At 36.9% G+C, this 22,895-nt stretch overlaps 1 protein-coding gene across 2 annotated transcripts in view; it reads right to left on the bottom strand.

The window, feature by feature from the left end:
• Positions 1–22,895, bottom strand: part of ZFPM2 (zinc finger protein, FOG family member 2) — a 439,131-nt gene that overhangs the window by 305,180 nt on the left and 111,056 nt on the right. For both annotated transcript variants that reach the window (XM_084748703.1, XM_084748702.1), the window contains one exon: positions 12,046–12,147. In XM_084748703.1, coding sequence (XP_084604829.1) covers positions 12,046–12,147 — 102 coding nt within the window. The remainder of the gene's footprint in view (positions 1–12,045; positions 12,148–22,895) is intronic.

A 22,895-nucleotide genomic window follows, 5' to 3' on the forward strand; every position in this document is an offset into this window, starting at 1 on the left:
AATTGTCTAAAAGCCCAATTAAATCACACATATGTTATAATATAAAATGACCAAAGACAATTAAAAGTGTTTTTAATTTCAATAACTTTGAAATTACAGCTGAAAGATTTCATACAGTTTTGTAACAGTTAATGTAATGTAATTTATTTTATTTTACAGGATTGAAATATTGGATATCCAATCTACTTTTGCCATGTCATTGTTATATTTTAAACTAAAGGATAAGTAAAATTCAGAAGAGTGAGCTAGTTAATATCCTCTACTTTATTTATAAATATACTAATGTTCAATATGTTAATTATGAATTGCTAATAAGGCATGTTAAGCTAAAGCTGTAAGAGTTTCTAAAGCAATTTCTTCCTATTTTCAGAAAAAAAATTCTCTTTTGTGGAAAATTAATTCTGTCACATATTTGTCATTAGGGTTTTACATGAATGAATAATTTGGGCTTTTTGAAAATATCTAATGCAATCAGTACAGTTGTCCTGAATTATATATCATTTATGACAATGTGAACAGCAACTTTGAAATAAAAAAATGTATTTTTAAACTTAAATACAGAATGCAGATAAAATTATTACGTTTCATAACTTGAAATAGTTAAAACATTTTTGTTGGACAAAATTTTAAAAATGCTTGTTTTTATAATAATAAATATGGTCCAGTTTCTTAATGTAACAATGAAGTACATTACTTTGTTTTGCTCAAGGGAAGAAAACCCTATATAGTCACTTTTTCATGTGCAGCTATGCCCCTGTCCTAACCCTCTGCCTATCTCTGACATCCCCAAGACGAGTGCAACAGACTCTTGTTAGTGCTTGCCTTGTATTTTCAAATATGAGGGCCACTTAAGTGAGTTGTACTATAAGAACAATTTTTAAAGAAGATTGTCTTCTGCAGATATAGTATTAAAAATGGTGGACCATGATCCTTTAAATATATCATGTATTACCCTATTAAGTAGCTATTGCTTTAATCACATTACTGTAATTATTGTTCACAAGCTCAGTTCTCTCTTTTTACTGAATTTATGGGATAATATAAAATACCCTGGAATGAAGAATATGGCAGGACTCTAGAGTACCCTCTTATTTAAAGGGAAAATGGGGAGAGGTCACAGAAAGAAAATACCATGAAGACAGAATATGACTCCTGACCTATTTTCTATCCTTTCCTGCTTGCTTTCCCCCTCCCTTGTCTTGACATAAAAATCAACCTAAAATATCATACAGCTGAACAATGCAGTTTATTAAAAACAACCCTACAAATTTATGCTGTCAGTGTCAAACACTCAGTCATCTTTCCGTTATGTGGCTTACAACCCACTTAACTAGATAAGAAATAAGACGCTGCCACACTTATTAGAATATGTGTGCTTTGCTGTATTTAGATCCTATTACATACTATGTTCATAATTATACTAAAGTTGACTATTATTAAAAAGCTAATGAAGAAAAATAAAGTAATTTGTTAAATTTCATTGACTCAGAAAAGTTCACGATTTTGCACACTGGGAATTAGTAGAAGTGGGTGTGTTGACATCAAAAGAAAAGAATAATCTTTGGCTGCTAAAGCATTACTCATATATAAACATTTAGAAATCAAAACCATACAGTATTTTGTATTTCATCCCATCTAAAATCAGGAACATAGGAACTTTGCCAAAAGCTCTGGTGTCCACAAGAAGGTCAAAATCTCCTCACTGAGCATCTCCGTGTCTGTCCCCTTGGGCTCTCCAAAAACCTCCATGATCCAGCCTCATTTCCACATGCCATTTGTCATCAGTGGAGAGCCAGAGGCTGTGCTTGTCAGCTTAAGCACCCTAAGTTACAGCTCACACCCTAAGTTACAATTAGAATCCTCGCTGACCCATTCTGACTTTTACCAAACTGGTCTGTTTATTTCAGTAGTTTGCAAATAAGAAAGCTTTTTAACAAGCAGCCTCATGTCTACATGTGGATGCCCTCTATGGCTCACAGATGTGATTTCTCTGCTTTGTCAGTCTTCATTACTCAGGCAGGAACATTCTGGGATGACTAGTTAGTTAGCTCCTTGAAAGGTAGTCTGTCAGCTTCCACACAAGGCTAAAGGGTAGCATGCTTAGCACACATGCTGGAATTACATTTCACCTTTATTGTCCTTGGCTGGTGCCATAGTGTAAGGGGGACTCCTGGGCCCAAATCTGCTTTCAACCCCCTACCCAGATCTAGCCAATGGATAGGAGATTCTCCACAGTTGAGTGGAGAGTGGGGACTGACTTTCACACGTACTCTGGTGCCTCATATTTGACCATGTCCCCTGAATGGGGAGACTTGGTGGCACTCAGAGGAAGGATAGCAGGCTACCAAGAAGAGACTTGATACCCTATGAGCATATACAGGGGGAGGAAGTCCCCCTCAGTCACAGTCATAGGGGAGGGGAGTAAAGGGAAAATGGGAGGGAGGGAGGAATGGGAGGATACAAGGGAGGGGATAACCATTGAGATGTAATATGAATAAATTAATAAAATATATTTTTTTAAAAAATTACATTTCACTTTTTTATTATTTATCAATAACAATTCAAATGGCATGATAGGAATGTATGTATCACTGTCTGCAGGATTCATGAAGGGTCAGTGCTGCATGTGTGATCTCTTTAGTGTCACATCTTACTATCAGGAGGAGCAGTCCTTTTCCACCTTCCCTCTAGAAAAGCTGCTCCATTAGCGTCTTCATGATCATTGTATCTGTTGGCACTAGGCGATCTTCTTGATTTCCTGTTACCACTGCACTGGACACCACTCCCTCCCCATCACTGCCAGCGCAATCCTGTACTTCAGTCATCTATTCTGTCAGATCACTTATGGTCCGAAGTTTGTCAAATAGAATCTACAGTCTGTTATCTTTTACCTTGGAGCCTGGTACAGGGTTCTTCTTCAAGAACTAACTAAATTGATGAGTTAGCATAGGTCTGCAAAGTATGGGGGAAGAAGAAAAATATCTGGTATGTATATTACAATTTTATCCGTGATTAAATGAGTCCAAGTATCATTCTTAGAACACGGTTTGAAACATATTCTAAGGGCAAACACACAATCACCAAGATCCTAAGTGTTCTTGTCATTTTTAAATGACAACAGAATATACAAAAGATAACACAGTGTTTATCTGCTTGTGTGACAGAACATATACCTCTAATTAATTTGAAGTATTTACCATGTTTTCATATAATACAATAACACAAAATTTTTATTAATCACAATGGAATTATAAAATTCAGTAATCTCATATGGCGGAAAACCAAAATTATTATGAAATTAAGCCTGAAATTTAAAATTTTAAAATAAAAGAAATGTAACCCAAAGACATTGTAGGGGCAAAAAAGACAAATCAACTCTACAGTACTTATGAAAAATAATAAATGATTGATTCAAAATTGGTAATGCAGGAACAAATACTTATATTAAATTATCTATGATAATGCATACACACATGCACATGTATACACACACACACACACACACACACACACACACACACACTCCTGAATTGTGACGTTAAAAGTATTTTTAGGCAGAAACAAGAAGCAATGAATAATTTTACCAGTGAACAAATATATTCAAAGAAGTCAAATATTTTCTAATAATACCTGGTGATACAATAACTGTTTATTATACTTGAGTCTATCTTATTCTCCTAGTGAAAATCACAAATATCTAAATTTACAGTCTCAGTTTTGACAGCTCTCCATGGTAGAACTCAGGCTTTGTTCCCACATTCTCAAAAACATTCCCATTTGCTTCCTCAGGAGCGTTCAGCTGCTAATGGCTCCTCAGTAAGGGTGGGGCTGGGAGAGCTTCTTCCCCATCTAAGCTGGGAATCTGGCTGGTTTGGTCTTTTGCAAGTAACCATGACTCCTGTGAGTCGATGGTTCCTATAGCCATGTCAAGCCCAGAAGACCACAGGTCGCAGCATCCTCTCCATCCTCCAACTCTGACATTATTGTCTCGTTTCTTCCACCATGCTCCCTAAATCTTGGTGGTAGTGATGGTGGGCACAAGGATGTGGTCATCCATAGGTTTCTCCTGCTCTGCCTGATGGCCGCACACTCACAGATATACAGATAAAGAGATAGATAGATGATAGATAGATAGATAGATAGATAGATAGATAGGTAGGTAGCATTGACCAGACAGACATTAATTAGTTATCAAAAAGAAATGGAGCACATGGGGAGAGGAGCGTGTTCAGAAAATAATGAGGGGAGTTGGAAATAATCTTATGAGGGAGGATGCAATATATTTCTTTACAGACTGTATAAAATTCTCAAAAATAAAGAAAAAAATGAAGAAATAAAAAAATAAAGCTCCCATCCAAGTGACTTTCACACGCACTCTGGTGCCTCATATTTGACCATGTCCTCTGGAGGGGGAGACCTGGTGGCACTCAAAGGAAGGACAGCAGGATACCAAGAAGAGACTTGATACCCTATGAACATATACAGGGGGAGGTAATCCCCTTCAGGAACAATCATAGGGGAGGGGAGTAAGGGGGAAATGGGAGGGAGGGAAGAATGGGAGGATACAAGGGATGGGATAACCATTGAGATGTAACAAGAATAAATTAATAAAAATTTAAAAAAATAATAAAGCTTTTCTTTAGGATGTGAAAAAAATAAAAGGTCCACATTTTCCTCGCTTTCCTCACCTCCTCTGACTACCGCATTTTGTTTCCTTGAGGACTCTTCTGCTGACACTCCTCATGGACTGGCGTTTCACCCTTGGAAACCACATCCCAACACTTCTGGTTTCATTAGCATGGACCCAGGCTGCAAAAGTACTAAGAAGGCTATGGAAGTCGTTTCTTAGAGGAACTTTAGGGTTTCTCCCTACGTCCTTCAAGTTTTAGCATGCCTACATCTTTCATGATGTCCCTTTATCACATCTTTCAAAGGCTACAGATAGAGTTTTGATTAAAGAAAATGATATATCTGTTTTGAAGACACTCCACTCGTTTAAGTAATATTCAGTTAACTGAATTTTACAGCAAGGACGTTGCTAGACGTATTAGTGACTTCTCCCATGACTCCTTGTTAATTATGAGTGGGCCGCTGTGGTTCTTTTCCTTGGGATGTGTAGGGCTAAGACAATGGTAACAAAGTCCCCAAACCTGGGAGCTTAAATAACAGAATGCATCTACTCACAGTTTTGAAAGATAGACGTTCGGAAGCAAGGTACTGTCAGGGCTGGTTCCCACTAAAATTTACATCCCATAAACCCTCTTTAGCTTGTGCTGGTGTACTAGCCATTTCTGGCATTACCCAACTTACGGAAGATCCACCTTCATCTCTCCCTTTATCATATAAGACTGTGTGTGTGTGTGTGTGTGTGTGTGTGTGTGTGTGTGTGTGTGTGTATGTGCAAACACATGTGTGTGTGTTTGTGTATCCAAATGCCTGTCCGTTGCTTCTGCCCAGCTGTTGCTATATTTCTGCTTCTTAAAAAGACAGATTAGATTAATTCTCCTATTCCACTATGACCCTGACTTCCTCAGTTTTTCATTCCCCCAACAATCCTCTTCCTAAATGCCACCACACTCTGAGTATTGGAGTTTGAAACTTTGGCATAGCAATTTTGGGGATACAGAACTCAACTAACAAGAGCATGGATGTATAAGTTTTAGGTATGGGTAAGAATTAAGTTAAGTAATTTCTACTGCAAAAGTAGATTAGGAATTTCATCACTGATGAAAGAGTATAAAATGCTGGGAATGACTTTGTTATCATATATTTCAGGAACTGGATGTAGCTATAACATTTAAGGCTCCATTTATTTTCCAATAGCACAATTTGGAGAAAGGTCCTTGCAAAAAAAAAATGCCTAAAGAAAATTTCGAATCCTTTAATCTGAATTTCTGAATTAAACTTGTATAAACAAATTAGGTACTAGGCAACTCTCAAATAAGTCATTAGCTAAATATTCTTACTTTGCATTCACATAGAGCTATTGTACAAGCTATGATAATAAGTAAATGACATGTTTTATGCAGTACTTTATAGCTTGTTAAAGTGTCTTTCCAAAGAGTTATGCAACCCATTTTTACCTATTTTTTAAAATTTATGCATGTCCTAATTATCTATAAGAAGTCAAACTGGAGTGAAGAGAAAAGATCAAGAGAACTTTCACACTATGTTCATGTGGCATTCTGTTCCACAGAGTGGAGCTTTCATCTATAATCCGATATCCACTTAGCTACACTACAGAAGATTTATTTTTACCCCCTCTTGTTTCACAGAAGACTCAAAAGTCTGAGGGAATTTTTGACATGCTGGAACAATGTTTTGTAAGGCCTTTTATACACATTCTCTCTCTCTCTCTCTTTCTCTCTCTCTCTCTCTCTCTCTCTCTCTCTCTCTCTCTCTCTCTCTCCTCTCTCTCTCTCTCCCTCTCTCTCTCTCTCTCTCTCCTCTCTCTCTCTCTTTCTCCTTGCCTCATTTTCATATGGACACAAAGCCTTGGGATAAAATGATGGTTCATTATAGTAGTACAGAGCTCTTATCTTCATCCGGCAAGAGTCATTTCCTTCCAAAGATTGAAATGCAAATGTGAAAATTAATGATAACTGCATTATCTGATGGCAGAGATAATACCAACTCACTGTCAGCGTAATACACGGCCATTCTACGATTTCCTCCGCCTCGCACAATATTCTTCTTACTGTCAGACTGTATCTGTGGTTAACTATGTTTCATAGGTGTCTGTTAATTTACTTCAAATGGCATTTTCTAGATCTTATATCTACCACATTTTCCCAATCAAAAAGAAAACGAAATCGGAACTGTAATCTTCAGGCCCTTCTTTGGACTCCTAAAGAGATGGGGTGGAGGGACTTATATCACTAAGTGTGTGTTTCTGTCTCATCGTGGTCTTCTAGCTACCATTCCACTTTATGCAAAACAGCTCCCATCTCGCTACGTTCCTTTCAGACACAAAGCAGAAGGAGCCTAATCAGCTTCATGCATCCAGAGTACTGAGCAACTGAAGCATAGGACGTAACTTATTAAGAATTTCCTAAACAATATTTAAACCCTGTGCAACAAGTACACACATTTGGCCTTATCAAAGGCAATTATCCTTGAAAAATATATTTGCACTAAAAATTCTTTATTTGAAAAAAAAATTCTTTATCTGAGTTATCTTTTAAGTCAGGTACACCAGCACAGAGTAAACACAATCTTACGATGTTCTGTTGCAGAGCAAGATCGTTTTGCCAAATTAATTCACTGTACTAATGTTTAATGATGCTTTCTATGGAAATCATTGTAACAGCTACTGAGGCACAATTGCTGAAATGATAGTAAAATCAATATTATGAGTGAATTTGTGTGTGTGTGTGTGTGTGTGTGTGTGTGTGTGTGTGTGTGTGCTTCTGAAGCCCTGAGCTCCAGGCTTTACATGTGAAATCTCCGTAGGGCAGCGGTGATTATTATTCACTTGATTTATAAGCATTAAGTACATGGTGCAGTGTTATCTTGCTCTGTGTCATGATTAGCTGTAGTAAGGCCACCCAAACTATCCCCAGAGAAATGTATAGTTCAGAACATTACCCCAAAATAACTTACCTGTGATGGACAGCAAAAAGTTATGGTGTTTTATAATATTATTTTAAAAGTTATTACAAGGTAACGTCTTCATTTATAAAATTGTCAGTTCAGGACTGGACGGACTTCTTACTTCATTTCATTTATATGACCATAGTTTTAATACATAAATACCAAGATCTATTTAAATAAAATTCATGTCAAAGAAAGCAAATGGCAGTTTCCTCAAATGTTTTTTATCTGTGTGTGCATGAATACACATTATTTGAAAATGTGCATTTACATACACACTATGATAATATTCACCCATTATTCACTATTTGCAAGTGTGAAAAGACGCCAAGCTGTAAGAGTGTAATCCAGAGTGTCGGCACCTTGCATTGATCTAAGGAGCACATGGATCTCCCAGTACTTCTGTTATAGAAATGACAATGGACACATAAGGATTTCATTGAATCTTGCTACAATGTTCCTAAATCCAAATCAATATTCTATACTGGACTTGGAAAGTACCTCTGAAGACCTTCTCATGAAAAAGAAAGAGATATAAGCAGTATTTACAAAATAAGATCAATGTTTCAACTACTGACTACTCTGAGAAGACCAGGTTTAAAATATTTCTCAAGGGTCTACGTTGCAAGTACATGAGAGTCGACACTGAACCATTCCCACGCATGGTGTTGCATGTCCTGTTAGGGCTGTCTCGTTCAAAGTTCATCTTCATAAAACATTGTTAAACATTTATCAGTACACCTATTTCAGAGATAAAGAAACTACGTCCTGTCTGTTTAACATGTCAACGTCATGAGGTCATAAATGCCACTATTATCTTAGGTGTATGTGACTCTAAATTGTATGAACAGTTCTGTTGTGTAGACTATGTTCTACATTCAAGGATAAAAGGATGCTCAGCTGTTGCTGGAGTGACACGCCCATGATAAATTAAATGAGAGAAATGGTGCTGTGAGAAGACATGTGGGCAGTGACACGAGGCGTGTTTACCCTGCCTGCTGGACTTCCTCACCCCCAACACACAACGAACATCCGTCGAAGAATTAAACGTGTAAAAAGATAAAGTGAAGAACCTGCAGCTCACACAAAACACACAACTTGCAAGGCTGATGAAGAAGAGACACTTACTTTGGAAGAGGCCAGGCAATGTAAGAACAGTACAAGCAAATACAGGCGTAAGAGTGAGCCACAAGTGCTGCATGACACATTCCAGCAGAAGTGTCAGGATAACATCTTTAAAAGCATGGAAAACAATGAACTTGGAAATTAGATTGTCTGAGATGCCGAAATGATGAGGTCATGCCTTTCACTTGGGCCTTACTGAGAGTGTGCTTCTGGCTTTCCAAACTTAAATGATTCATGTGGCTTACATAGGAGTTACAGCATTTAAACACTGAGGAATGCCACAGCCTAGCTACTTACAAACATTATTTCCTATGATTGTTTAGGCTCCGCTTGGAAGTTGAAAAGGTGTGAATAGTCATGACTTCTGAATGTGCCTTTTCACTGAATGACAAACAAAGGAAAACTTTCTTTTATGGAAGAACTTGCATTCGATAAAAATAGAATCTGTGAGACAGGGTTGATTCATTATTGAACTAAGCCATCAAGCAAGGTTATGGAGTCGTCTTCAATCAAACTCCCTAAAAATAAGATAAACCCTGATCCATCTTAAATGATGTCAGTACTATGTTTCAAATTCCTTAGATAAATTCTACATCCTTTGATTCTGTTCTATTTTTAGAAAAAAATGTCATTCTTAGCGTGAGTGTCAGCATTGCAATGTAGCAGTTTGAAACTGGGAGACCCTGAAATCCACCTGGCTCGGTAGCAGATGTCTCTCGGTCATTTGAGTAAACTGAAAACTAATGTTTAGCGCCACCTAACTTTATCTGTCGGGGTCTTAGATACTCTATGGGGCAGTTAAAAACTTTTTGAGGACTAACAGCTGCAAAGCTATAAAAAAGAAACATTAGCATCTTATATATATATATATATGCGCACTGGTGCTGTTTTCTAGAACTTGTTAATATTTTCTATACTTTAATATGAATATATTCACACCAAGAAATTAAGCAGTGTTGTACAGATCTCCCAGCTAGAGAATGGCAAGCCAAGAAAATGGAAGAAAGATAGAGAGAGAAAGAGAGAGAGAGAGAGAGAGAAAGAGAGAGAGAAAGAGAGAGAGAAAGAAAGAAAGAAAGAACGAAAGAAAGAAAGAAAGAAAGAAAAGAAAATCCTGACCTTGGACCTTGGACTTAATTTGGAATCCAGATGCACTTTGCTACTGAGTTTGGAACTGTCACCAAAAGTCAGAGATTTTTTTTTTTTACAGTTGATGAATTAACATATTTCTCTTTTTTCAATTCTTTTTTAAAATTAATATTCTCTTTGAAACAGGTGTAAATTTCCACTGCACTTCAGTGAACAAAAACTAATCATTACCAGTCTTGAAGCCACTGATATTTAAGTAGCAAAAGGGTACAAAAAAATGCCTGATTTTCCTCTGTAGGATCTCCCGACTGACTGAAATTGTGAACATGCTACCAGAAAACGAGATTCTGTTGATATGAGCCAAACTCATTGTTTCAAGGATTTCAAAATGGTATACCCTTCCCTTACCAAAAGTAACTATGGAGACAAATGTGTTATTCACCATTTAATATACAGGGATGGGTCTCATGAACATACAAGAGGCATATATTTTTCTTTAAAGTTTTGACATCTCCCTGGATAGTCCAGAAAACAGCAATGTATATGCCAAATCTACAGCACAAAAATACATTAAATGATATATGTAGGTTAATTTAAGCAAAATTTGAATAACTTACTTGAATGACAAGCATCATTCTTAACACTCAAATTATTATTATTTTTTTAGCCAATAAAACATTCTTTTGGCAAAAGCTTCCCAAAGATGGAATTAGCTTTACTGCATATGTTCGGCAGCTTAGGGCACCATGCTGATTGCTTAATCTCACATGACCTGGAAGGCCATGAGCTCTAGACACAGAGAGGAAAGTCAAAATACTCAATTTTTCTCCAAAGGTGTGACTGATTGTAGCACCTAAAAGCCCAGTCTAATTAGAAAGGCAAAATACTTTCTTAACATAAATATTTAGTTCTGTTAATAAAGAACTGTAAGATAAAGTATGTTGTATCCTTTTCAAGTTGTACAAAAGCCTCATAGCAAAAATAATATTTAAATTATAAACTATTTTCAACTTGTCCTAATTAAGGAATTTCCCCTACATTGATAAACAAGAAAAAATACAATAAATTTCAAATACCACAAGTTTTCACTTTCTTACAATCTCTTAAAATGTCTTTCTATGGTATCTTAAAATAAAACACAATTGAGTCCAGACTCTATAGTATTATGCTATACTGTGCAGAATACAAACATTTATATGTATCATGAATAGCATTAGAAATGACATCATAATAATCAGATATACTGTATCTTCATTTTTGTTTGCATTATATTTTCCAGCTCCTGGTTTCAGAAAATTACCACTGGATTTCCTGTCTTCCACATGCACACCAGAGAGCAATTTGCAAAGTCATGCAAGGGTGAAAATGTGATTGAAATATAGCAATCTTCCTTAATGAAAAATCGTACTGCTTTGGAATTTAAGGCTGAACCTGCTTACATCCTAAAAATGTAAAACATGAAGGTCTCCATTTATAAGCATATCATAATTTACAATAAAATTTTTATTTCTTACAGTGTTATTATAAATAGCATGTATGACTTATATTAATATTGGGGTTTGATTAGTCTTTTGTTTTCCCTGAAATGAACAAATATCAGGCCATTTAAGTGCATATATAACTTTATTCTTAAAGGTGAAAATGTTGCCAAAACATTGAATCAAAGGGGAAATCTATTAATTGTGGCTCAATGTCTAAATAGCTGTTGAGGTTCCATCTGTGACTAGCAAGGGAACTAAGCTGAAATGACGGCTCTTTGAAGTGTTATTGTTACTGACCGATTTGTGAGCTTTCAAACTGAGCCCAATTTGAATTTGGATGTAGCTAAAAGACTCTGTGTTGAAAGAGCAAGCAAATAGAATTGACTAACTTCATGTAAGAATGAAAGAAGAAAAGATAGAGACTTCAAGCCGAGGTGACAAGTTGGTTTTTAAAGTCTCCTTATTCAAAATAATGTTTACTCAAACTCTCAGCTTGCATGCAACACACACACATACACACACACACACACACACACACACAGAGAGAGAGAGAGAGAGAGAGAGAGAGAGAGAGAGAGAGAGAGAGAGAGAGCCCATATATGGTTTTAAATCTGAGTTTAAAAACTGTTAACAGCTTTATAAGCTGTCTATATTTTAATTTTTTTTTTTGCCTCTTCCTTATATGTAAATTGTAAAGGAAAAGTGTAAAATCCTGACTAAAGTGAAAGTGGATTGAACGTTATATTCTCTGCCTTACCTGGTCCATCCCAGTCATCTGCCTCTCCACCAGGCTGCCCTGGTTTGTCCGAATGGCTGTCCCCATCTGATTCTGCTGGCTCCTGGGCTCCTTCATCATCACCTGAAATACATCAACAGAGAAAGGAGAAATGACCAAACTCCTCTGACATTGAATATCACAAAGGCAACATCCTTGCCTTATGTTTATCATATATTTGTCCCATACTGTCAAATTCATTGGCAGAAATGTCCACAAGTAATTATTTTGATGCGTATTGTAGCTTAAAAATAAGTTACCAATATATGTCAGTAAATGAATGAAGCTGAGTACCATACACAAAATGTACATTTGCATATACATCTTACTTTGAAGTTATTATTATATATAAAGGAAATATAATAATGTATAGTTTTCTGAATACTTTGGATATAACAAACATAGTTACTTTATTTCCAAATTGTCATTTCATAGTCATAATATAGCAAGACAAATATTTTAGAGGAAGGTATATTCCTGTTTTGGGTTGGGTTTAGATTATTGGAAAATTTTTATTTTTCCCATATCATGCTTTTAAAACTTGGTGTTATTTCATTAAGGAGAGGCTATAGGAGCCATAGTAAATGATTAACAAACTATATAATTTCTTGACTCCATTCTTTTCAATGGAAGACACTGGGAAGTTACACTTATGCTTGGATAACTATGGTGTGTATCCATAATCCCATGTCTTCACTTCACATGAAAAGACAAAGAACAAAAAACAAAACAAAACAAAACAAAGAACCTTGAATGTCTTGAGTAAGAATTGAGATGCAGTGACAGAGAAAAACATGATCAACACAACTATATGTCAAAGCAAAAACTCTTATGCTTTAGGACTTTACTTATATAATATAATAAATACCAAGGAGTGCAGAGACAGATACAATATTGAAATAATGCCTATTTTACCTTGAACTTAATAATTCTAACATGTAAATTATATGGCCTATCCAACTACCTTCTCTTGAAGTATTCTATAGTAACTCACCTGAATATCTATACAAAACATAAAAATGCATTACAACTTGTAATTTTAAAAATTACATATAAGATATAAATTTTTAGGAATCCATTAGTACACTTGACATTAATGTGGGGTTTGTATGAGTTTTGATCCTTAAACGTCATACATCTTGCCTTTTATTTTTTCCTGCTTGTAGCTTCACACCATGAATTAATTCTAAAAACCGGAATTAAGAAGAATGAGAAAAGCCTGAGACCCATTCTTTTAGAAACACACTACAACTTTCTGATTTCAGTGCAACGGGGCTGTATTGGCTTTGAATGGCCATAAGGAATATAATACACCATTTAAGCACACCATAGACCTCATGTCTGGAAAACACTTTGGAAACCGAGTATCTTTCACTATGATCGGAAAGACTACCACCCAAAATTATACATTCTTTACGGACACTATGTATTGACCATCTTCTTAGATCAAGGAACTATGTCAAGCTCAGTGGGCCATATGCAGAAAGCAAGTTCCTTACTGGAACTCTGGAAGCCACCAAGGAGAATGCATCCACAATTGAGCGTGTGAGACAAGGTCAAAGCTGACATAATAAAAGCAGTGTTCCAGTCTTCCATGCTCCACTTGCAGCTTGCATGAAAGACCATAAACACATCAACTATCTTCTGGAGATCAAAGAATTTTGTTCTGGTCTCAATTCTCAGGCCTAGAGAAGGCCGATTCTTAATCTACATATACAAGCAGGCTTGATGACCTCCAAATACTGATAGCCTTGAAGTGACCAAATGGCTCTCAGCCTGCCAGCCTGGCTGCCTGACTGTTCCCTCCCCTTCAAGCCACCTCCAAGTTACCCCAATATAGACAAAATGAGATACAGTCCAGGAAGCAGGAGGCTCACACCATCTGCTTTAATAGATCAGACCCAGGCCGTTCCTTTTATTCAATTTCCAGTATGATTCCCCGGATGTGAGTAAACATGAAACTATGCCGCGTAGTGAGGAGGCTGGTATAACAGTTAGGATAGAGACTCTTAGAACTTCCCAGGAGCTTCCACTTGACGTTTCCTGTTGGACTCAACCAACTTCCTTCTCTTTTCCCCCTACTATGTGCCACGTGGGATTCTCACTTCTGTGAGCTTTTTTATCTTCTGATATCTGGCTGCGTCAGATAGTGGAAGCAACAACAGCAGATTAGAGGACAGAGTGAAGCAGAGGAGAAAGGCGGGGGTTTCTTCTGCAAAGACCCTTTTTTCCTTGATGGTCTTCTACTGTTAGTACTATATCTCAGGAACACAGCTCCTGTTCAGTGTTCGCCACAGCTCCCGTGCCCCTGCAGCAGCATCCTTTCCAGTGCCTCTTGGGATAGAAGTGCTATTGTAAGTGCTTGGATGCTCTCTAAGCCTTACAAGGGCCAAGTCATTAAAACAATGGCATTTACATTGCAGGCTTTGTGTTGGCGACAGAGAATATAAAATGATGGCTCCTAAGTGTGATTTCTGGAGTATTATAAATCAGAGTCAAATGAACAGAGACTTGTTCCATTATGATGAGTGGTAGGAGCCATTCACAATGTTGCATAAACATACACACATGGCAACTAACACATAGGACCAAGGAGCTTCCTGGAGAAAAAGACAAGTAAAACCCTTAACATTTTCAGGTATGTTATCCTCTGACTTTGACTCTAGAGTCTGTGTCCTTAATTCCATAATTGGAAAACAAATTTCAGAAATGATATCATAAGACCTGTCCCATCATAGCATGCCACAGAGGAAACGGCATAGCACTTGAAAAAAAATGCATTCTTTAAATTGGTACATGGTTCAGCTAGTACATTTGGTGATGTAACAGTTGGTTCAGTGGTGCTCGGAGATGCTGAAGACAAGTTTGAGAGCTATTTCTTCTCTGTGATTGTTAAATGAAAGAAGCCATTACCTTATTCACCACAAGACAAATTGCCCATGATACACTTCACCAGTGTCTAGTAGGAAAAGAAATACCAGGGTGAGAGGAAGTATAAGCAAGTATTTGTGGTAAAAGTCATTAAGCTGCTAAAAATGAAAACATTTTAATTTTGCTGATTAAGGGCTTGAATGAGTTTATAATTTCAAATACCCAAGTTCTTTCATTAAATGTCACTTAACTGCCAATTCAAAGTTGTATGCTACCTCATGGTTTGCCCCAGCATCTGGAGCAATGCTAAATATTGATAACTCTGGTTTTTGAGTGATCTGGTTTGTTTCATTATATATCACATGATATTTGTACTAATATCGAAGTATTTAGAGAGTCATTGTAAAAACAGATAATTATAAACAATTATTTCACTGTGAGAGTCTATATCAATGACATTTTACTTGTGCACACATGTTCAGCCTAAAATTCAGGTTTTAAGGCCGATCCTTCTAAGAAATAGCATTTAATTTTCCGTAATAAAAATGGTATAAACATTAGCTGGTTTTAAAAAAAAGTATCCTTTTGCACCTATCTTGAAATATTTAAGAATGTGCATATATATATATATATATATATATATATATATATATGTATATATATATATATATATATAAAGAGAGAGAGAGAGAGAGAGAGAGAGAGAGAGAGAGAGATAGATATACCATTACAAAAAGTAAATCTGAAATGGAATAATAGATTACAATCTCCAAGATTTAATTTTATTTAATCTTGTTTTCTAAAATAAGGATTAAAAACACAGAACATGAATGAATCCCATCTAAAATGCTGCATGAGAATATAGAAATAAAATAGCTCATCAATTTAACGTATTGATTTCCATAGCTTCCATGAATCAAATGTTGAAATCAAAATTTTAGTGAGGTGTGGATTTTATCATGAAGTCATGCTCTATACTGAACCTCAACATGGCCACCATATCTAGAACCCTGCTTCTCATTATGCACTTTTCTCAAGCTTTGTTAACACTGTTTTATCAGCTATATCGGGAATTAGTATGCAAAATTTCAGAAAAACAAACCAAGGGACAAAGATGTGAGAGGCTTCCCAGACACAGAAAGCATCCAAGACAAGATTTGATTGCACGTTTTGCTGACTCCAGAGATTATGCTTTAACATATAGGAACACAATCTTGGGGCTCCCATTGCAGCTTGGAGGTGGAGTGTCTGCTGAGCCCAGATGAAGCCCTGGGTCTGGTTCCTGCCACGAAAGAGCAACAACAAAGGATATTGCGGACATCGTCTACACGGCAAGCCACAAAGCCAGCAAGATACGGTCTGGGAGTCACTTTCTCCTTTCCACACTACGACCCTGTTTCTTCATTATGACTGTACACTAAAACGAATGGTTTAATGGGCTTAATCTTTTTAATCATTACTTTTTAAAGTTTCCCATTTTACTTAGCACTTAATAAAAAATCAACTTCACATAGATGGTTGATCAATAACCATTGCTCACTGACCAGTTAGGAAATTAGATTTTTGTCTCATTCTTTTTGCCAAACCTCCTGCAGTATCATTACATTTGCTAATTAATTGCTTTCAGCACATTATTTCTATTTAATAACTAAAATATGTCACATTTTTCAACTTTTGGACCTTTCATCTTCTAACTTTATATCAGGAAACTAGCTCTCATTTTTATGGTAATGTTTTTTACCTAATTCATTTTTAATCTTTTTTACTAATGAAAAATGAAATGATTAAAAATAATTTAATCAAATATGAAATCTCTGAAGTATTCTTAAGAAACACCATTTTTTCCACTCATAATAGACACTTGCTTCTTTCCTTTCAGTATTTTATTCTCATAGAAAATTTATAAATAGAATTTTATTTTGATATTAACCCAACTCTAGCTTCATCTTGATCTGAATAGAACTCACCTCATTGGCTGTCTTTTTCTCAGTCATTTTTGATTCTCCTATGTTTGAAATCAGGGCCTACGAACTGGCTTAGGACAAATGTCATGAATAATTACTAACCGAGATAATAATGACAAGTTTGCTAATACCACTGCACTGCACGAAATGCTTTAGTGGTAGGAAAAGGAAAGGAGTAAAGAAAGGAATGTCATGAAAGAGTGACAGAAGAGCTGGGCATGCATTTGCCATCCTCTCAATTACTCTCCGAACTCTTTATTCACATACCTATGAATAGACAGCTCAGCGTATTTTCAGCAAAGCACAAACATACTTAACGTGAGAACTATGACATGTATCCTGAGAGTGATTATAAAAGAACGCAACTGAATAAATGCCAAGCAGTAACAAAATCTGTAATACTTCTAAAATTATGATTATGGAGTTAATGGCTTTCTACTGCAATATTAAATGCTTTTGTTGCTCTTTTAAAAGATATAAGTGCATTGAGAGCCCTTCCATTTTTCTTAGTCTAGTTTTCAAAATCAATGTGAGCCCTTTTGGGGGAAATTGAAGGTGTTATTGAGCAATATAATGAACAACAAAAATGACTCGGGGAAATGCACTAAAATAGAGTCTTTGTACCACAGGATGCAGTGCCTTTAAATACCGAATTAGGTATTGTTGACAGGGTGGTAAAGGCAGTGGCTTTTCTCGCCAAGCAAAAATCATTTCAAAAATGCAAACAAACACCATTTCACTCAAAGTTAAACACTGCTGTCAGAATTAAAGATTTGTCGCATTCTGAGACAGTCACTTTCTCAGCACAAAACAGCAGCAGTGTTTTGAAAGCAGTCATGCAAGCAGACAGCTGTTCTCAACCCTGCTCTTTTAATCCATGTAGTTCCTGTCAATATTAACCTCTTATAGAAATTCTTGTAGAATATAACTATTGAGCTTTCTTGACTAGGAGTGCTACCAGAGCGGTTAGTCGTCCCTATAATGTGTTTTGCAATCAGCTAAATCATCAAAGTATTTTTTAACAATGAACAGTTCAGAAATGACTGATGTACTTTCTTGTTCACAACTGCTTATCAGAGGAGAGATATCACATATGTTTTCGAGGTGCTTCCTATAGTTAGGATACCTTCACAGAAGCCGCTCGTGAAAGATAAGGTCATAAAAGAGATGAAAAATGTGTGAGCTTCATACACTTATGGTTTTATCATCAGACAAGATAGCTTTGGTTAAAGGACAGTGGGAGTCAAAAACAGAAAACTGCAGCTCACACTGAAGGACGAGGACATTAAAGTTGAACACTGAGTCTGTGCTTGTATTGCCTAACAGTAAAACGGTTTAGCTGAAAACGCTGGTGTATTTACAGATTATTCAAGAAAATAAATCAGGAAATAGTTAAGTGTCTACTTCCAAACTATAGACACAGATTTGCACAGAAAAACACAATATAGCAATAAGTAAAGGGAGCTCTAAATACATAATCGGCTGCTTGAAAATAATAATCCAGTGTATGTGTGGTCGGCCATCACAGCATCTAACTCAGGTTCCCTTCCGACCCACTGCTATGTCCAAAGTAGTTACACACAAAATACAACTATTTTCAAGTATGCAAGTAATCTTTTGGTCACTTTACTTGGGTTTTCCATATTTGGTATTTCATTATCTTAAAACTCCTTGCAAGGCTCCAGAACATAAAAAGTTAAGTAAAATATATAACGCATATTATTATGTGGTTAGATTTTTACATCCCAATATGAAAATCCTGAAAATATTCACAGCAGTCCAGGTTAAAGATATTGTTTCAAGAAAAAAATCTAAATGTCTCTAGTCAGTGTACAGCTACTGTAGTTTGAAATATCTTATGATAGCCAACAAGGGAAATTATTGTAAACACTAATGTGCAATTAAAGTTTTGATGATTTAAGGAGATATTGTGATTCATAGTCTTTCTTGAGAAGTAGTTCTCAACATGTGTGTCATGACCCTTGTAGGGGTCGAATGGCCCTTTCACAGGGTTGCCTAAGACCATCAGAAAAAACATGAGTCTTTACATTATGATTCATAACACTAGAAAAGTTACAGTTAGGAAGTAACAATAAAAATAATTTTATGGCTAAGGGCCACCATACCATGAGGAACTGCATTAAAGGGTCTTAGGATTAGAAAGGTTGAGAACCACTATTCTAGAATATTCAGAGTTGCTTCACCCATGACTGTTGTTGTCCAGGTGACAGAATTTCTCTCTAAGCTCAAGTTTATTAAGGACATCAGGCATAAAGAAGATTTCCAAATGAGGTAAAGTAGGCCAACTCACCAAGAGAACACCACCAAGTACGCTTTATTCCTCATTACTTCCCTGACTAAGCACCAGAAAGGATTAAATAACCAGGTGTGGGGAAGAAGATCTACTTTATACTTTATGATAAATTTGCTTTTATTTCACATGTATGAATATTTCATCTGCCTGTGTGGATGTGTACCACAGAGGGTTGTAAATCCCCCACATGGGTACCGGTAGCTGAAATCTGTGTCTTCTGCAAGCACAGAAAGTGTTCACAACCGCTGAGTCATCTTTCCTGTCCGGAAAGTTTACATTAAAATGTTTCCAAAATAAACATATTTCAAAGTTTATACTTAAATAATTTTTATTTCCCTTTCTCCTCTTACCACCAAAACAAAATAATTATGGCTATTAGTATTAATCTAATTAGAGATTTTACATAAATGAGTCATTTCTCATTCCAAAGAAGTGACAATGAGGTTGAGATCTGGAGACAGGATGGCTGTTTGCAACTATATCAACCTGTTCACAGAGCATAAGACTCACAAACACTAGAGAATGCATAGCAGCTGTTTTTCAGGGTCTGGATTGTGCCACCACCTGATCTCTATTCCTTTAGCCTTTGGTTTGCTGTCTTCAGTCTCATCATTCTCTTCAGAATGTCATCATAACTACCACCAAGAAAACTGCAAAGACAGATTTTATTTTTCAAACTGTCTCTCCAACAAGCTACTCAGTCTACAAGAACAATGCATCCTACTGTTTTGAAATGTTTCGACACTGCTTTTCATACCTGCTATGTATTCTTTGCTTTTTTTTTAATAGGCTAATTCCACCCACAGGGACATCTCTGTTCTGATGTCTTAAAGAATATGAAGGCTCACCACAGTCTTCCATCACTACACTATCCTCGCCAATGCAGCACTTTTTCAGGCCACACTTCTCAATGTGTTGTAGAACCATTATCTGAGATATTGAGACGGAACCAGTAGACCATATGCATTCACAGAGATCACAACTACAAAAGATGAAAGCCCCCGTCTGAATGCCCTTTATATGCCATGAATTCCAGCACCATAATGGAAGAAGACTTCAGGAGATCAAAAACAGGGCTTATCAAATCAAACAAACAACCCCCACCTCCCAAAAAATTATGGGCTTAAAAGGTGCACAATGGTTAAGAGTGTTTGCTATATATTTGTGTGGACTGGAATTCAGACCTCAGCACACAGAGACATAGCAAGTCATGCATCCCACAAGGTCCCATTATTCCTGGTTGAAGCAGAGAACATACATACAGAGGCATACACACTAATACATATGTGCATATATTCACATGGACAAAACTACAATAAATAAAAATTTAAAATATAAGGGATTTCATTTATTTATGCCAATGAGCCTAGTTTGTTCCTGTTAGCATCTTTTAGTTATCTCGGTTCTCTCTCTGTTATGGCTTTTGAGAAACTATGATTAACATTTATTTTTGATGTTTTTATTGTTTTCATTTGTTTTATTTTTTTGTGATTGTATGTACATATGTGTGGACACATGCTTATCCCAGTGTACCCATAGAAGTCAGAGGACAAAACAGAGGGGTTGGTTGTTTCCTTCCACCCTTTCTGGGGATCACTGTGTACGTGTGTGAGGGCCCATGCATATGATAGCATACCTGTGAAGGTCAGAGGACAACTGAGGATCATATTTGGGGTTCTCAGGCTTGGCAGCATCTGCCTTTACCTACTGGTCCATCTGACTGGCCCTTTCAGATCTCCAGTGTTCTTCTCTCTCTCTTTCTCTCTCTCTCTCTCTCTCTCTCTCTCTCTCTCTCTCTCTCTCTCTCTCTCTTTCTCTTCTTGTCCTTAAGCTCATCATCATAGTACTTTCTGGGCCTTCTCAGCCTCATCTCATCTTTGTCTCTGTAGTCAACTATAAAACGGTCCCCATGGCTCTCTGTGCATTTATCAGGCTCTTGTCTCTCATTCTCTTCCTTAAGCCTGGAAGTTAGTTCCTTCTTGCATACTGAATGCCTACACAGCACTTGGTTCCAGCTCTGATGTCACATTCTTAAAGCCAATTCCTTTTCCTTCCTCACCAGGTCGGACTGTCTCTTACCATCATGAGAATAACGCCGGCCCCTAGGATAGCAGAGTCACTTTTGTATCCATGGCGTGTTTCACAGTGGCTGAGACAGCAGGAATTCAATAAAGAATCGATCAGATCTGGAGCTATGAATTCTGGATGTATTGATTACCACTGTGCTGGCTTGTTTTACATTTATACAATGCATGTATGCGCATGGTCTCTCTGTCTCGGTCTCTGTCTCTCTGTCTCTGTCTCTGTGTCTCTGTCTCTGTCTCTCTCTCTCTCTCTCTTTCTGTGTGTGTGTGTGTGTGTGTGTGTGTGTGTGTGTGTGTGTGTGTGTATAGGAGAGTATGTATGTTACAATCAGAGAGCAACTTGCTGACGTTAGTTTTCTTCTTCTAACATGTGTGTTCCAGAGATCAAACCCAAGTGGTCAGGGGTGGCAGCAAGTCTTTTTACCTTCTGAGCTATTTGTCTGGTACTGACACCGTGTTCTGAGTCATTCATTATTCCAACAGCCAGGCAAGGCAAATACAAACTATGCATTTTACATAAGCTGAGACACACTCGGCAATAAGAAATCTGGTAGATCTGGACGTGCATTCACCTAAAGAAAACATCTCTCTGAATGTCTCATTAAGGACCGCTTACAAAACTCAGTCTGGCCAGTGGGATACATATAAGCTGGCTGGTCCTGTGGCTGCTTCCAGGAGCCTATTTTTACAAAGAAACCTGGGCCTAGTGAAGTTACTCCATCTCTTGTAGGGAAATGTTTCTGAAAAAAAAAATCCCAGGTCAGGTCAGATTTACCCTTTCTCATATTCACATCAAGCTTTCAACCCCAGAGATTGTCCCAAATATGTTATCGCAAGACCCATTCAGGCTCCCTTTAGGCTGAGTCCTCCTACATCCCTTCCAGCCTCAGTGCCAGGAGAAGGCTGGCTCCTGGTGATAACAGCACTAAAACACAGCCAGTACCCACAACATCTTCCAGATAGGCAGAAAGCGGGGAAATTTCTCCTTCCCACAGTACTTTAAAAGCTCGACTCTCTGTGCACTCTTTATACTCTGAGTGTTCATTTAAATTTCATAGATTTGTGATGTAGGTATCAAATATAAATATATATTTTAAGAATCTTACTAAAACCTAAAACTAAATTTGCCACTATTGACTGCTATTGACTGCTGTGAATTTACCTCCATTGATTGTCTTTGTGAATGGGCTCAGTGGAGTCTGAGAAAATATGAGGCACATGCTAAGAAGAACATAAATTGACAACTGTAGAAAGGTACAAGCCTGGGACACCTGAAGGCCTCTGAAGCTAACGTTTCCTTATTCTCACAGGAAACAGGCCTTTGAGTCCTGAGGGCCAGAACTCCCATTTTTGTTAAATTTGAAGTTCTGCCCAAATGTTCAGGAATTCAGGCACTGTTGTCAAACCAACCCCAAAATTCTGAAGAACTATCCAGCATTTATTTTAATTATTCAAATTTCAGATTTGTTTAACATGGTTTTGGACTGGTTCTGGGTCTATTATTTGATATAAAACTAATTAAACAATTGTAAAATTAACTACAGAGGAGAATGAGTACATGTATTATCTGTTTGGCCATGTGAAATATGAACATAACAT

This window comes from Acomys minous, assembly GCF_964271855.1.
Source record: "Acomys minous genome assembly, chromosome: 12".
NCBI lineage: Eukaryota > Metazoa > Chordata > Mammalia > Rodentia > Muridae > Acomys > Acomys minous.